The sequence below is a fragment of the Erythrolamprus reginae genome, chromosome 1 (genome assembly GCF_031021105.1).
Source record: "Erythrolamprus reginae isolate rEryReg1 chromosome 1, rEryReg1.hap1, whole genome shotgun sequence".
NCBI classification, from domain to species: Eukaryota; Metazoa; Chordata; class Lepidosauria; order Squamata; family Dipsadidae; genus Erythrolamprus; species Erythrolamprus reginae.
The window spans coordinates 178,732,324-178,749,132 of record NC_091950.1 but is presented as its reverse complement, the minus strand read 5'-3'; the positions used below and the strand labels follow the sequence as shown (position 1 = coordinate 178,749,132).

At 41.5% G+C, this 16,809-nt stretch overlaps 1 protein-coding gene across 1 annotated transcript in view; it reads right to left on the bottom strand.

Annotated features, from left to right (window-relative positions):
- Nucleotides 1–16,809, bottom strand: part of GALNT13 (polypeptide N-acetylgalactosaminyltransferase 13) — a 290,475-nt gene that overhangs the window by 140,500 nt on the left and 133,166 nt on the right. Inside the window, exon 3 of the mRNA XM_070731536.1 lies at nucleotides 10,836–11,004. Within this exon, the coding sequence (XP_070587637.1) occupies nucleotides 10,836–11,004 (169 nt within the window). The remainder of the gene's footprint in view (nucleotides 1–10,835; nucleotides 11,005–16,809) is intronic.

Below are 16,809 nucleotides of genomic sequence, written 5' to 3'. Positions count from 1 at the left end.
TAGCCAGGTGCCTTAGCCACTAAACCAAACTGGCTCTTTATAGAACATACTGTGTATGTCCCATGAAGAATCAATTATGCAAAGAACTACTACACATACAAATGTTATGACAGCCTATTATATTTTTTCAAATTATTTGCATTATTTTAAATATTAATGTTGCAAAACTGTTGACACGTGACTATTTTTGCCGTTTACTAGAGGCAGCTGAGAAATGCCATCAAGCAAACAGCCTTGCCTTTTAGATATGACTGACTGATTAGGGGCTAATGAGTCACTCTGGTGCCCCAATTTCCCCCAGTGTCAACTGGTTCTTGAAGTTGCTGCCTTCACTCTTGCTCTTAAGTTTTCTTAGCTGCGGCTGTCCAGGCAAACAGAAGCTAAACTACGCGAAGAAAGCAATTTCATGGTTGAACAGCCTTGCACCATTAAGTCAGAAAACAGAGTTACACTCATTTCACAAGGTAGGCGCTGCTGCCAATGAGGTGCACTAACAGCTTTTCTCCCAACGCACAGGGAGGATTTTAAAAGGGGGCGGGGAGGAAGTGCCTCCTTTTCGAATGCAGTCCTTTAAAAAACCCGTAATACGGATTGCATGACTTTTATTACAGCCATTAACTTTTTTTTAAAGTCCAATTTTGGAGGGTAAAAACTTAAATGATTCCTACATTATGTAACATCTTCGAACACTTTTATCGGTACAGACTGGTTCCTGGTTGTCACACTACTAGGCTAGAAATAATCCCTATAATTTTAAATGGTGCTTCTGAAATATATACAGCAGCGGTAAAATCTACTTACCTTCCCTACCAGTTTGTGTGCATTTTGCATGTGCAGAAGGTTAAAAAAAAAAAGAAAATGGAGATGTCCGGGTGGGCGGGCGGAGCCTCATGCTGCCACCATTACTGGTTTTCCAAACCACTGGCTGCCACTGCTATCGGTACGCACCAAACCAAGCTGAACCGGCAGCATTTCAAGGGTGGCATAATGGTTAGAATGCAGCACTGCAGAATACTTCAGCTAACTGCTAGCTGTAGTTCAGCAGTTCAAATCTCATGGTTGACTCAGTTCTCCATCCTTCCGAGGTGGGTAAAATGAGGACCCAGATTGTTGGGGGCAACATGCTGATTCTATAAACCGCTAGAGAGGGCTGTAAAAGCACTTTGAAGCAGTGTATAAATCTAAATGCTATTGCTATTTCACCCCTGGTAAATTCACCACAATTGAGCCCAGAATTTTTTTATTATTATTATTATTATTATTATTATTATTATTATTATTATTATTATTATTATTATTATTATTATGTCAATACAACACAGCAAACGAGATCACTATGCTGGATTTCGTATTTCATCACTAGTCGGGCGCTTCCCAAGCACCTAGGACTGTGTGATGTAGCGGCGAATTATGTTTGCCGATCCCAGTAAAGCGGCCTTTTGCAATTGACAGATGGAGATTTTGTCAATTCCGATGGTTTTCAAATGTCCGCTGAGATCCTTTGGCACTGCGCCCAGGGCGCCAAGTACCACTGGGACCACTTTCACTGGCTTATGCCAGAGTCGTTGCAGCTCGATTTTTAGATCTTCGTATTTCACTAATTTCTCTAGCTGCTTCTCCTCAATTCTGCTGTCCCCTGGGATTGCGATATCGATGATCCATACTTTCTTTTTCTCCACAATCAGGATGTCTGGTGTGTTATGCTTCAGTATTTGGTCAGTCTGAAGTTGGAAGTCCCACAGTAGTTTTGTTTGCTCATTTTCGACCACTTTTTCAGGCTCATGATCCCACCAGTTCTTTGCCACTGGTAAATGGTAGTTCCGGCACAAGTTCCAGTGGATCATCTGTGCCACAGCATCATGTCTATGCTTGTAGTCAGTCTGTGCGATCTTTTTGCAGCAGCTGAGTATGTGATCGATTGTTTCATCTGTTTCTTTACAGAGTCTGCACTTTGGATCGTCTGTTGATTTTTCAATTCTGGCTTTGACAGCATCATCATCATGATCATCATCATTATTATTATTATTATTATTATTATTATTATTATTATTATTATTAAAGATTTGTATACCACCCTTCTCTGAAGACTAGGGACTTATGTTGTTAAGAGAAAATTTTATTAAGTGAGTTTTGTCCAGTCTTACAAATTTTCTTGCTACATTTGCTAAGCGGATCACTGCAGTTGTTAAACTAGAAACACCGTTGTTAAGTGAATCTGGTTTCCCCATTGACTTTGCTTGTGTCAGATCACAAAAGGGGATTGCGTGACCCTGGCACAATGCGACTGTCGTAAATATGAGTCAGTTTTCAAGCATCCAAAGCTAAACCATGTGACCTTGGGAATGCTGCAATGGTCATAAGCAGTAGCGGGTTGCTACCGGTACGGTTGAGGAAGGTGCACAGGTAGCAAAGTTACTCTGTGCATGCAGCTTCGGTTCTCCTGTGTTCACACGCACACATCCCTGTGTCTTTTTGCTTCTGTGCATGCGCAGGAAGCAAAATCTTTTGAGGGGAAATGTGCACGCGAGAGATTTTGCTGATTTTTGGCTTCTGCACATGTGCGGAACCAAAAAATCACTTACGTGTGCACGTCCCCTCGTGGGAATTTGCTTCTTGCACATGCACAGAGGCAAGCATACACTGGGACACATTTGAAGCTGTGCATGCAGTGCACCGGTAGCAGCAGTAATGGAATGCACCCCTGGTTATATAAGTGTGAAAAATGGTCAAAAGTCACTTTTCTCGAACAGTCACTAATTGAACTTTTGTAAGTCGAGGACTACCTGTATAAGATAGTTAATGATTCCTATCTTGCAAATGAAGAGGAGAAAATGAATGTCCCATTGGCAATATTCAGGGCTGGTTGGTTCAGAATTTGTCCCTAGCTGAGAATTTCCCTTAATGATGAATGCCATTTCATGGAATAGGGATTGAAACCAGCACCAAACCAATACCAGATAGCCCATTTCTGGGAAGAAAAAGAAAAACAGTGCCATGGCACTGTGAACTTGAAAGCAGATGGCTTTATTTGTTGTTTGCTTTGTTTTATCCAGAACTGACACATACTTGATGCTTAGTTGCCCTTTGGAAATACAAGAGCTCTTTTGATATACTTTATAATTAAGTGAATGTTTGTTTACATGACATCAGAGATCTTTCCCATAGAAGACAAAGCCTGTATTTCTTCCCTTGAACTTGTCACTATGTAAGAAGACAGTAACATTAAACTGACACCAGATACTAAACAAGGAACCCGTTTTACTGTTTTGTGACTTCTTGGCTTATTTCTCATAATCTTCTAACCATCTGAATAAAGAGAGGCTCAATTGATCTCTCAATTTATGGTGACAAAATGTAGATCCACCCAGAATTTGCATGCTATAATGTAGTAATAATCATGCACATTGTGGAATTTTATATACAGAGTTTCGAGAAGCCCAATTAGCCATTTTAAACTTTAAAGTTCAGATAATCTTATTCTGTTACACATTCAGTTAGTCTGTTTCTCAACAGTCCCTCCCTACATTCTCATTTAATCTCATTTTATATTTATTACATATACATAATCATACATACATACACACACACACACAATTGTGTGCACCTAAACAAAATTTCTATTAAAATAAATTTATTTATTTATTACATTTATAAGCAGTAGCTACCCACTCAGGTCAAACTCTGGGTGGACTAAGTGGAAATCTCTTCTTCCCAAATACAAGTTTTTAAAAACCTTGTATTAAGGATTTGGTAAACTTTATTACAGCGTTTAATCTTTATTTAAAATTTTGGAGACAAAAAAACCTAAACGTCAGAAAGATGGAATAAAAGGTTTCAAATAAATAATCAGATGTGCCGCTGGGTGCTTGAAAGGATGTACTTGGAGGGGGACTCTTTGGACCAGACTAGAACCCACCCATAAGATTGCCAAGGTTTGGTATGTCCCGTTCCTGGATGCTAGCTCCACCCACTATGGAGAAGGGGCATTGGGCTTACCTGATACGCTTCTCCTCGTAGGGAGGAGCTAGCATCCAGCCCTTCTCACAGACTGTCTGATTCTTGAGTGCCACAGAAGGTGACACATCGAGTCTGTCCTTTCCTCTTCGCCAAGGGTCTGCTCCGAGCCGCTCCGAGTCATCGGAGAGGGGCGGCATACACATCTAATAAATTATTATTATTATTATTATTATTATTATTATTATTATTATTATTATTATTATTATTAAAGCTGGGAGCCTAGCAACAGAGGTGGATCCTTTCAACTCTGACAGACTCAGTCTTACAGGCTGAATAGACAAGGTCAACCCACTCCTGGATGCTCCACCCACTATGGAGAAAAAAATGTCTTTGGAGAGGATAGAAATCCAAATCAATCAATCAATCAATCAATCAATCAATCAATGGTGAATTGAGGAAAGCTCTGGTTTTAACAGCATCAATGACTGAAGCAGGATGAAGAGCTGGACAAGGAGAGGAATGGATGGGGGTGGGCAACAGGCAGGACGGGGTGGAACGCAGTTCCACCAGCGAAAATGAACCTGTGTGCCCAGCTCCAGCTGACTATCGCCCCCTCCCATCCTCTTCCTCCTCCTCGGAAACTGGCAGGGGGATCAGCACCATCAGGAGTTTCCTCCCGCATCTGTTCTCAACAGCTGATCGGCACCCATTTGCCTAGCTACCCAGCCTGAGGTGGGGGGCAACCCAGGAAGGAGAGCGTGGGAAACGCAAAGCAAATTGTCAACTCAGAGAGCGACCCTGATGAGGTTGTAAGTCGAGGACTTAACAGTTAACTTGAATGATGATGATCGTTCAAGCCACTCCCACCTGGTCACATGGCCAGCAAGCCACTCTTACCCAGTCACATGACCATCAAGCCACACCCACAAAATAAGCCACACCCACAGTGTGGCAGTAAAAAATTTGGCTGCCCATTACTGGGAATGAAGATTGTCCACAAGTGCTGCAGACAGTTGTTCTTTATGAAGAGATCACAAGATAGCAGTCTGCAGCAAGTTTAGAGCTCTGGAAGACAATCTTTCTGCATAAGGGTAGTTGGCATTTCTGCTTAAGGGTAGTTGGCATTTTCAAAAGGACACAATTGTTTTCTAACTGCTTTCAGAAATTGCTTGTTAACTGCTTTTCAGCTATTAAGGAACCTTTGAATATGGTAGATAAATTTTGCAGGACCATGAAAGTTTCCTTCAATCCTTAGTGAAAGATGTTTTAAATAAAAGTTGAATAACTTATAAAATTCTTTTGAAATAAACATAAAAAGGGTTGTTTAGAACTTTTGGAAAGTTACAAATGGATTAATCCTTCCCATGAAAAAATGTTTTTTCTTTGTTATTATTACTGAATGAATAGGAGTTGAAATTCAGAAACAGAATTAAAACAGAATTACAATTAAAACAATTATAAATAAAACAATTACAATTTGAGAACACTTAAACTTAATTTACTAACACAGAATGCAGCATATTTTAACAATGGACATATTGAAAGATATTTTTGAACAATTGACACAGAAGTTGATTTTAATAGTGTCTGATTCTACAGATAGGACTGTTTAAAAGGTGTTATGAAAGAGGAACAGGTTTTACTGGATAAAAGTCAGATTGATCTGAAAGTGGATTTAAAAATGACAGGCTACAATGATATAGAAAAACATGTCACACTGGATGATAAATGAAATTGGATGATGTCCAATAATCAAAAGAAATATAGAAAATAATAAACCAAATAGCGTGACTCAAATAATTTTCCTATTTTGGATTACAAAAGAAACTTGTCAAAACTTTAAAGAATTTAGTGAGAAGGGACAAGAACAAAATGAAAAGAATTCAAATTCTAAGATATTACAGTATTTGTTTACGGATTATGACAATGTAGCAAGTTTGTTTGCACCTATAATTGTTTGGACCTATAATGAAGAAGAAAGTGATCTCTTTATATTTGTTTGTTTGTTTGTTTGTTTGTTTATTATATTTATTTATTATTTATTTATTTATTTAGATTTGTATGCCGCCCCTCTCCGCAGACTCGGGGCGGCTCACAGCAAGATACAACAATTCATGACAAATCTAAATATAATTTAAAATATTTTTAAAAAACCATTAACTAAACAAACATACACACAAACATACCATGCATAAATTGTACATGCCCGGGGGAGGTGATTCAGTTCCCCCATGCCTGACGACAAAGGTGGGTTTTAAGGAGTTTACGAAAGGCAGGGAGATTAGGGGCAGTTCTAATCTTTGGGGGGAGTTGGTTCCAGAGAGTCGGGGCCGCCACAGAGAAGGCTCTTCCCCTGGGGCCTGCCAACCGACATTGTTTAGTTGACGGGACCCAGAGAAGGCCCACTCTGTGGGACCTAATCGGTCGCTGGGATTTGTGCGGCAGAAGGCGGTCTCAGAGATATTCTGGTCCAGTGCCATGAAGGGCTTTAAAGGTCATAACCAACACTTTGAATTGTGACCGGAAATTGATCAGCAGCCAATGCAGACTGTGGTGTTGGTGAAACATGGGCATACCTAGGTAAGCCCATGACTGCTCTCGCAGCTGCATTCTGCACAATCTGAAGTTTCCGAACACTTTTCAAAGGTAGCCCCATGTAGAGAGCATTACAGTAGTCGAACCTCGAGGTGATGAGGGCATGAGTGACTGTGAGCAATGAGTCCCGGTCCAGATAGGGCCACAACTGGTGCACCAGGCGAACCTGGGCAAACGCCCCCCTCGCCACAGCTGAGAGATGGTTTTCTAATGTGAGCTGTGGATCGAGGAGGACACCCAAGTTGCGGACCTTCTCCGAGGGGGTCAATAATTCCCCCCCCCCAGGGTGATGGATGGACAGATGAGATTGTCCTTGGGAGGCAAAACCCACAGCCACTTCGTCTTATCCGGGTTGAGTTTGAGTCTCTTGACACCCATCCAGGCTCCAACAGCCTCCAGACACCGGCACATCACTTCCACTGCTTCGTTGACTGGACATGGGGTGGAGATGTAAAGCTGGGTATCATCAGCGTACTGATGATACCTCTCCCCATGCCCTTGGATGATCTCACCCAATGGTTTCATGTAGATATTAAATAGCAGGGGGGAGAGGACCGACCCCTGAGGCACCCCACAAGGGAGAGACCTCGGAGTCGACCTCTGACCCCCCCCCCCCACTAACACCGACTGCGACCGACCGGAGAGGTAGGAGGAGAACCACTGGAGAACAGTGCCTCCCACCCCCAACCCCTCCAGCCAGTGCAGAAGGATACCATGGTCGATGGTATCGAAAGCCGCTGAGAGGTCAAGAAGCACCAGGACAGAGGGTAAACCCCTGTCCCGGGCCCGTCAGAGATCATCCATCAATATACTTCTTTGTTTTTCTTTATTATCCCCCCTTCTTTTCTATTTTTGTTTCTAATTATTTTTTCTTTTCTGCATTTTCAATTTTTTTCTTTTTAGTTTGCGTTACTTTATTTATTTTTTAATCTTAATTTTAAATTTTTTAAAAAGGAGAAACCTGAAGCATCCATAAGAGTCATTTCCCATATACAACCCCCACCCCCCACCCCTGCTAAAAGACTTCTACAAGCACACTTTTCAGAGGCTTCAACCATTTTGGTGTGAAGGCATTTCAGATCCAGAAAAAGCTTCCATCTGGCACATCCATCTCTACCTACTGAACCACATTCCAATACAGGTTTTGGAAACATCAAAATCATGGATCAAAAAAGTAAATATAACATGAACAGAAAACAGGATATGACCTTTCTACTACAAAGCATCTGGGATAATATGGAAGGCAACCATCATACGTTTTTATCTTTCATTCTTTAAATCTTGTTTTTTATTATGTTCATACTAAAATGTAAAAAATAACAGTTACTATACACAAGCAAAATACCACCAATTAGCTAGAGTGAAGCTGCTTAGAAAAAGAATAATTGTAACTGAGAACTCTGTATTTTTCTTTGTTTGTCTGTTAGCTATTTACAGAGCTCAAGAGCTATGGATGTGATCAAATACTTTGATCTTTTATAAGAATATTAGTATGAACAATTGCTTTGCTCGACAGTACTGATAAACATGGACTCACCATATTACATAAATTGGCCTTGGATTTCACCTTATATTTTTCAAACATATTTTAAGTATCTCTGCTGTTCAGCATAACCATCCCCTTATTCTGTAATCATTTATGTTCAGTATTGTTTCGGTAATGAATTTTTGCATTTAGAACAATTACAGTGCAAATGCAGAGATCCTACCATTGTAAAAGCCGCAGCAGAACAAGCAGTATTCCTTAATATCAAAAGCATGGAAACTTGAAGCTTTTGTGCTAGTAATGGCCAATTCTAAGTGAAATGCATCAGCAGAAGCAAGGCCATTATGTCAACCACAGAGGCTGGAGCAGGAAATGACTTCAAAACTGAAGGCATTTAAATCATTTTTCACAAAGCATCCTTCAAATATCCCAAAGATGCTTTTTCAAGAGGCAACTAGACTTTCTGGTTTTTCTTTGAAGGTTTTTTTTATGCTTCTCATCCAAGAGCCTTCTTCAGTTGCCTCTGGGACAACCATAACCTGGATGACAGAATCTCCATAGACATCTTTCAAATATATAGCAAAATACTGATTTAATTTTAGAGGCATTATTCGCCTCTACAGTGGTACCTCTACTTACAAATTTAATTTATTCCGTGACCAGGTTCTTAAGTAGAAAGGTTTGTAAGAAGAAGCAATTTTTCCCATAGGAATCAATGTAAAAGCAAATAATGCATGCGATTGGGGAAACCACAGGGAGGGTGGAGGCCCTGTTTCCTCCCAGGAGACTCCTAGAGAGGCCCCACAGAGGCTTCTCCCCGCCTTTTCTGGTCCTGTTTCCTCCCAGGAGATTCCTAGAGAGGCCTCACAGAGGCTTCTCCCCACCTTTTCTGGCCCTGTTTCCTACCAGGAGATTCCTAGAGAGGCCCCACGGAGGCTTCTCCCTGCTTTTTCCGGCCCTGTTTCCTCTCAGGAAGTTTCTAGAGAGGCCCCACGGAGGCTTCTCCCTGTCCTTTCCAGTTACAGTTTCGGAGGCTTGGGTTTGTAAGTGGAAAATGGTTCTTGAGAAGAGGCAAAAAAATCTTGAACACCCGGTTCTTATCTAGAAAAGTTTGTAAGTAGAGGCGTTTGTAGGTAGAGGTACCACTACATCTATTTTCTCCTTAAAATGTTCAACAAAGTCTAGGTACTTATCTGCATTATATCATTGTGCCAATGAAGCACAAAGTACAGAGCATACCAACAAGAACCTTCTCTCCCTGTCTTCCCATCAGTTTAGATAATCAACACACATTTTCATTACCATTTTCAGTTGTGTTTATCCACACTGCACTCCTAATCCATACGAAATATTTACATTCATTTCCATCAATAATTTCCCTACAGGTTTCTTTACCTCTTGTCTGCCACAATTCTATAAACAACATATATTCCTGAGTTTTTCTAGATTTTATACCTGCATATACCGTATATGCATTTTCTGAGCAACTTCATTCCTATGCCTAATGCCTGTTTTTCCCCTACACACCTACTAGTAATTTCTATCCAGCAATCTAGTACAGTGGTACCTCATCATACGAACTTAATTGGTTCCAGGAGGAGGTTCGTAAGGTGAAAAGTTCGTAAGATGAAACAATGTTTCCCATAGGAATCAATGTAAAAGCAAATAATGTGTGCAAATCCTTCAGGAAAATCCCAAACTTTAGAAGGGAGGCGAACAGAAGGCAGGGAGGAGCAGCTAAAGGGGGCGGGTGGAAGAAGCAAGGCTAGGCTAAAAGGTAAGTGGGAAGGAAGAAAGGCAAGGGGGCGCCCCTCCCTTTTCTTTCTTCAAAAGACACCGTTTCAGTGCCTTTGCAAGCACGTTGTTCTCTGCAAAATTTTTCCTCCCCCAAGCTGCCCCTCCCTCCTCCCTTTTCGTTCTTAAAAAGACACCCTTTCAGTGCCTTTGCAAGCACGTTGTTCTCTGCAAAATCTTTCCTCCAAGCTGCCCCTCCCTTTTCTTTCTTCAAAAGATACCGTTTCAGTGCCTTTGCAAGCACGTTGTTCTCTGCAAAAATTTTCCTCCCCCAAGCTGCCCCTCCCTCCTCCCTTTTCGTTCTTAAAAAGACACCCTTTCAGTGCCTTTGCAAGCACGTTGTTCTCTGCAAAATCTTTCCTCCAAGCTGCCCCTCCCTTTTCTTTCTTCAAAAGACACCGTTTCAGTGCCTTTGCAAGCACGTTGTTCTCTGCAAAAAAATTCGTCCCCCAAGCTGCCCCTCCCTCCTCCCTTTTCTTTCTTAAAAAGTCACCCTTTCAGTGCCTTTGCAAGCACGTTGTTCTCTGCAAAATCTTTCCTACTCCAAGCAGCCCCTCCCTTTTCTTTCTTCAAAAAAGGGGAAAAAAAGAAACCCCTTCATCCCAGCAGCAGCTGCTTGGGTTCGTAAGGTGAAAATAGTTTGGAAGAAGAGGCAAAAAAATCTTAAACACTGGGTTCGTATCTTGAAAAGTTCGTTAGAAGAGGCGTTCGTAAGATGAGGTACCACTGTACTTGGATTTAGGATTATGCACTCATTTGTTTCTTGTGGCACAAGATTCAAACCAGGTTTTGATACCCAGCTCATGTTATGTATGTATCATGATTCATACATGGTAATGATGCCAGTTCCACAACTATGAAGTTCAAAGCATTTATGTAGCATTTCGCAGCATGATTGGCCAGAATTTCCAGTGAGCTCAAATGGATTGATTTCTGTACAGTATAACCACATATGGAAGTATAAACATAGCATTTAAGTGCCAAGATCTATATATCAACTCACCCTTCTAATCTTACATCAGGCAAACTTCGGTTGAATGCAATCATGTCACTAGCCATAAGATTAAATTGGTTGATTTTAAAAAGCTCTTTCATTTTTTCCTGATCATCCTTAGGAATGAGAACTGCTTTTCCCATCTCTCCTGGTCCTTCTTGGCTTCTTGACATAACAGCTGCAAAAGGAAATATATAAAAAAATCACATGTTTATAATCATTCTGCATGGTTCTCATCACTTCTGTTACATTTTTTGGAAGTTATGGGGCATTTTTATTTTGCTTGTGGATTCTGACTTTCAAACCCACATTTCATGAAAAGTTGGAATAGTTGATCTGAAAATAAAAATTTGAGAAATACAGTGATCCCTCGATTTGCGCGTTCTCGATTAGCGCGAAACGCTGCAACGCGGTTTTTCAAAAAATATTAATTAAAAAATAATTAATAATAAAATAATCAAAATAATAATCAGTCTTCTATGTTTCTATGTTTCTTTAATTTAAAAGCTTGCGAGGATCATTTCCCGCACGCACGCGCACCATCCACCACCTACCCTCTCCTCACACGCACACACAGCACGTTTGTTTCGGACGTCCAACCTCCTCCACAATTCCCGTCTCGGGGTTGCACCTTCGGGGGCATCGGAGGCTGCCAACTGAGCACGACTTGCCAGAAGTTTCGTGACTAGAGCGCGTTTGGATAGGAAAAGACGGACGGGGTGGGAAAGGGCGGGAACGAGGACGGGCGACGGCGATTGTCTCATCTTCCCGAGCGAGAAGAAGAAGAAGAAGCGGTGCCAGTCCCGCCTTCCTGTTGAAGGGATAGGGCTGTCCGGAATTCCCTCCCTGTCACAGGAGAAAGCTTCAGTTTCCCCTTTGCCTTTACCCCATCTTCGGCTCCTCGCTGCTTCCGCGCTGCGGAGCAGATCAGCTGTTGGGCGGCTGAAGGAACCTTCCCTTGGTCTTCCCCGCCGCCCACACGCAAACTCCACCATCTGCGCATGTGCGGCCATGAAAAAAAATGGCGCGCATGCGTAGATGGTGTTTTTACTTCCGCATCCAGTATAACGCGGAAATCGGTTAGCGCGGGAGGTCTTGGAACGTAACCCCCGCGCTAACCGAGGGATCACTGTACCCAGCTTTTGGGAAATCATGCCAAACAATTCATAACAGTTCATTCTCACTGTACTTTCCAAGATCTCAATATTATCCTTGCCATAATCATGCAGACACGTATTAGAGTCGTAAGTAAGATTAAAGCTGACACTTCTAGCCTTCACACAAACCTACAAGCTCTCATCTAACATTTGTCTGAAAGAGAATACTTGCAGACAGAGTTATTCAGGAATCCTATCTGCTCTTAAGGGGAGATCAAAGTGCATAATGTAAGACCAGCAGAGGGAATCACATCTCCACATAGCTGAAATGGAATGCACTAAAGGAAATGGATAAAATCTTATTTTAGTAATGATTGGCACATGCTTATTGGCACAATTTAGTTCTTCATATTCCTGATGATACTGTAGAAAGTTAAAATCTCCTAGAAGAATGAAACAGTCTAGGAGAAATTAAAAAGTCAGAATATTATATTTCCCTGGATGAGAAAAGGAGAAATATGTTTTTAAAGGCAAAGCTGCTCTCTGCAGCTCCCTACTCATCACTTCAGCTCCAGGGTGATGGGATTAAGATCTTCGACCTCAAGACGTGATAGGATTAGTTTTATTACATCATCACTCAGCAAGATTCAACCAAGCCCGGGACTCAAGACAACCTACAAAGTTATCTCTGCATGGCCCCATGGGAATCTGACAACCAATCAGGATATCTGACCTTGCACAGGAACAGGAAGCTCTCTCACACACACACACATCCAGATGTTCAATTGCCCAAACTACATAGTCCTGTCCACCATTAAATCATCTTTCCAAATAGCCTCCATGTTTCGTGTGTCTTTCTCCCCACTTGGAACTGAACTCAGGTGGATATTTCTTCCACCAATATGATAGAGTCCATTTGTTTTTGCAGATTTTGGAGAGTCAAGAGTCAAAGCTTCTTGTTTGCTGATTTTATTTTATTAAAGCAAACAAGGAGTACATGCTGTACTCCTTAAATTATCAGTCACTTTGACAATGCCTACTAAAATAATCAGAGTGATCATGAGAAAATTAACTATATCTAGGTAACAACAAATCAGGAGAAGCTGTTCGGAATGAACCTGTTATCTGAGCTTAACTATCACCATCATCCATTGCTAACACATTGTTGAAATTATCTATTTTGGACTCCATTTTTAACGGGTTAAAATTTTCCACTACTCAAGCTGGAACCAAAATGTATTCTGTATTACAGTGGTACCTCTACTTATGAACTTAATTCATTCTGTGACCAGGTTCTTAAGTAGAAAAGTTTGTAAGAAGAAGCCATTTTTCCCATAGGAATAAATGTAAAAGCAAATAATGTGTGAGAGTGGGGAAACCACAGGGAGGGTAGAGGCCCTGTTTCCTCTCAGGATATTCCTAGAAAGGTCCCATGGAGGCTTCTCCCCGCCTTTTGCATCCCTGTTTCCTCCCAGGAGATTCCTAGAGAGGGCCCACAGAGGCTTCTCCCTGCCTTTTCCAGTTACAATTTCGAAGACTCAGGTTTGTCAGTGGAAAATGGTTCTTGAGAAGAGGCAAAAAAATCTTGAACACCCGGTTCTTATCTAGAAAAGTTCACAAGTAGAGGCGTTTGTAGTTAGAGGTACCACTGTACTGACTATTACACAATTCTATACAGCTTCCTTTTTTTAGAGAGAGGGAAATATTAAAACTTTCTTTCCAGATTCCTTAGGCTAGGGACTGTCCATATGATTGTAGAATATTATTTATAAAAAGAGGTAGTGGTGAAATAGACCTTTAAGGGGGAAAAACAGGCAGAAAGAATCCGAAACCAACAGATCAGTAAAATGGATTGTTCTGTCTAGTAATTTCTTCCAACCCAAAAGGTTAGATTCTCATAGAGATTTATAAGCCAGTTTAATTGAAAGGAAAAACAGGATTCGTTGAAACAGTTTACGCATATTTTTGCAACCCATTTAGTTTATGTGGGCTGGGATTCCTCAATACCCTTGCACACTGTAGCAGTGGAGAAGATGTTGCTAATTTCCCTGATGTCCTAATCCTTAAAATGTTGCAAACTTCCGTCTCCTTTCCTGGATCTTGAGAAGCCAATTATACACATACACTGTGGGCACAGAATCTATTATTTGAGAGAGAGAGGCATGGGATAGGCTTGCTGGAATTTCAAGCAGAAACATCCTACATTGCAATATTCAGAGGCAACTCCTATTTGACAAATGAATATCCTCAATAACAGAGATGTAGACAAAGTATAGTATGTTACTGCTGCAAATATTTCTTGCCTTGGTAAGCTAAGGAACTAAATGGGCACATTTTTTAACTCTACCCAAAACAGTAGAAAAAGAGTATACAAAAAGAAGGAAATAGGAAAATCCAGAGAGTGGGGGGAGGAGGGAGGGAGGGGGGAAGAGAGAAAGAGGGAGAGGGAGAGGGAGGGACGGAGGGAGGGACGGAGGGAGGGAGAGAACGAAGGCATGCCCTAACTGCCTGGACTGGAACATGCAGTTTTCTTAACAAGGTTTTTCAGAAGTGATTTGCCACTGTTTTCTTCCTGTCTAAGAGAGAATGACTGGTTATAGGTCACACAGATGGCGTCATGCCTATGTCAGGACTAGAACTCACAGAACCCTGGTAGCTCATTGTCTTAACTACCACACCAACATGAAATCCCCTTCAAAGTTTTAACACTGTAGAGCTCATGGGATTTTACTTCCAGACTTTTATCAAACAACTGCCCAAGTCTTCATCAATTGATAGCAAATTTCTCAGAACTCGGATGAAACAAAGTGCTTCCAGCTAAAAATAACAATCAAGGGAAATCTTTGATTGCTGTGAAGAAGAAAAGCTCCAGCCATTCTGTTTTCTTCAGAAAGGAAAACCTCTGTCTAGACAACAGTTACACTAATTTGCCAGTATAACTGGACGAGCTTTGGTTTCGGTAATTCCGCAGGAAGTTCAAAGCAATGCTAGATGTTATCAACGTTTACTTCTCTACCTTGATTGCTTGAATACTCTCATGGGTGTCCTTATAGGAAGAAATTCATTCATAATGGAAATCCTGGTATGGACATACAAGTATCCCAAGAGGAATTAATTATACTAATTCCCAAGAGGAATTAAGGGGGATATGGATAGGATGATAATCCTATCATCCTGGTGTGCTTTCAGATCTTCTGTGATAGAAACAAATTCATACTTAAAAATTAGAATTAAACTATCAGTAACGATAGTGTTTTGTTTTCCCTTATCAGCCAATACCCCAGTTCACATCTCCACATATTTAGTGGATTATTTTTGTTCAATCCATTTTTTCATGCGCCTGCCACAGATTAGCCATTTGAACTCTGTATCTCCCTTCAGATAGTTCTACAACTGCAGAGTAGAATTTTATATAGGATCCATGCAGAAAAGTTACAGCACTATACCAGAAAATCAGAATTTGTTTTACTGTTGCTGTATTCCCCCTTTAGGAAGGAGAAAAGAAAAACTTAACAGGGGAAGAAAAAAATATACATACTGGTACAGTATACTACAGTACAATATATACCCTGTTTCCCCAAAAATAAGTCACCCCCAAAAGTAAGACATAGGAGAGGTTTTGTAGAATTGCCTAATATAAGGCATCCTCCGAAAGTAAGACCTAGGAGACATTTCGTTTCACAGCATTCCTGAACAAAACATAAATAACATATATTTGAAGAAAGTATAATTGTTGTACATGGAAATAATGGTACAGTAGTAGTAAGAAATTCTTGATAGGATTCACAGTTTTTCTGGTTATGCTGGTTTGTGATGACAACTACTGTACAGTATATAATAAATGTTCTCTTTTTTTGTTCAGCAATAAATGTGAATTCTTCATTGAAAAAAAATAAGACCTCCCCTGAAAATAAGACATCTCTGGGAGCAAAAATTAATATAAGACGCTGTCTTATTTTCGGGGAAACAGGGTAGTATATAGTATAGTGTATAGCAGACCTGGGCAAAGGGCGCCCCGGAGGCTGCATCCGGCCTGCCCGCTGTCTGTGACTGTCCCGCCCGCTATCTGTGACTGGTCCGCGGAGGTCGGGGTCCACTCCAGTGCAAGGATGAAAGAGTTCACCGCGTCTGCCGGGACTCCTCTGGTTCCTGCTTTCTTGATGAATTATGAAGAAAGCAGGAACCGGAGGAGTCCCGGCAGACGTGGTGAGCTCTTTCATCCTCCCACTGGAGCAGACCCCAACCTCCTACCGAGAGCAGCCAAGCACAGAAACCACAGAAAAACTCAAGCGCAGTGACTGTGGTGCAGTGTGTTGCTGTAAAGGAAACAATTAGGGGTCTGTAGAGAGGGTCTGGATGTTTAGGTCAGGCCAGGGTCTGGGTCTCTACAGTATTGGGTAGAACTGAGTTAATTATATTAGTCTGGCCCTCTAAAACCATCCCAATTTCTCATGCTGCCCTATGGCAAAATTAATTGCCCACTCCTGGTGTATAGTATAGTATAGTATACTAAGGTATGGCATGGCATGGCATGGCATGGTATAGGTATTGGTATAGTATTAGTATTAGTATAGTAATAATAATATAATATAATATACAGTGATCCCCCGTTTATTGCATCCCCAACCATTGCGAACAGGGTACTTCGCTATTTTTCAACCCGGAAGTCAAAAATACCATCTACGCATGCGTGCCGGGCACGCATGCGTAGATGGCAGCGGCTTCCCTGGGTCTTCCCCCTCTTGCTGGCGTCAGCGAGGAGTTTCCCCACCGCCCACGCAAACTCCTCGCTGCCGCTCGCCCGCCCTTCGCCTGCCCACGCCGTTCGCTCCCCCCTCTTGCTGTCGGGAGGGCGAGAAGCCCTCCCCAGCACCCGCTCGCCCGCC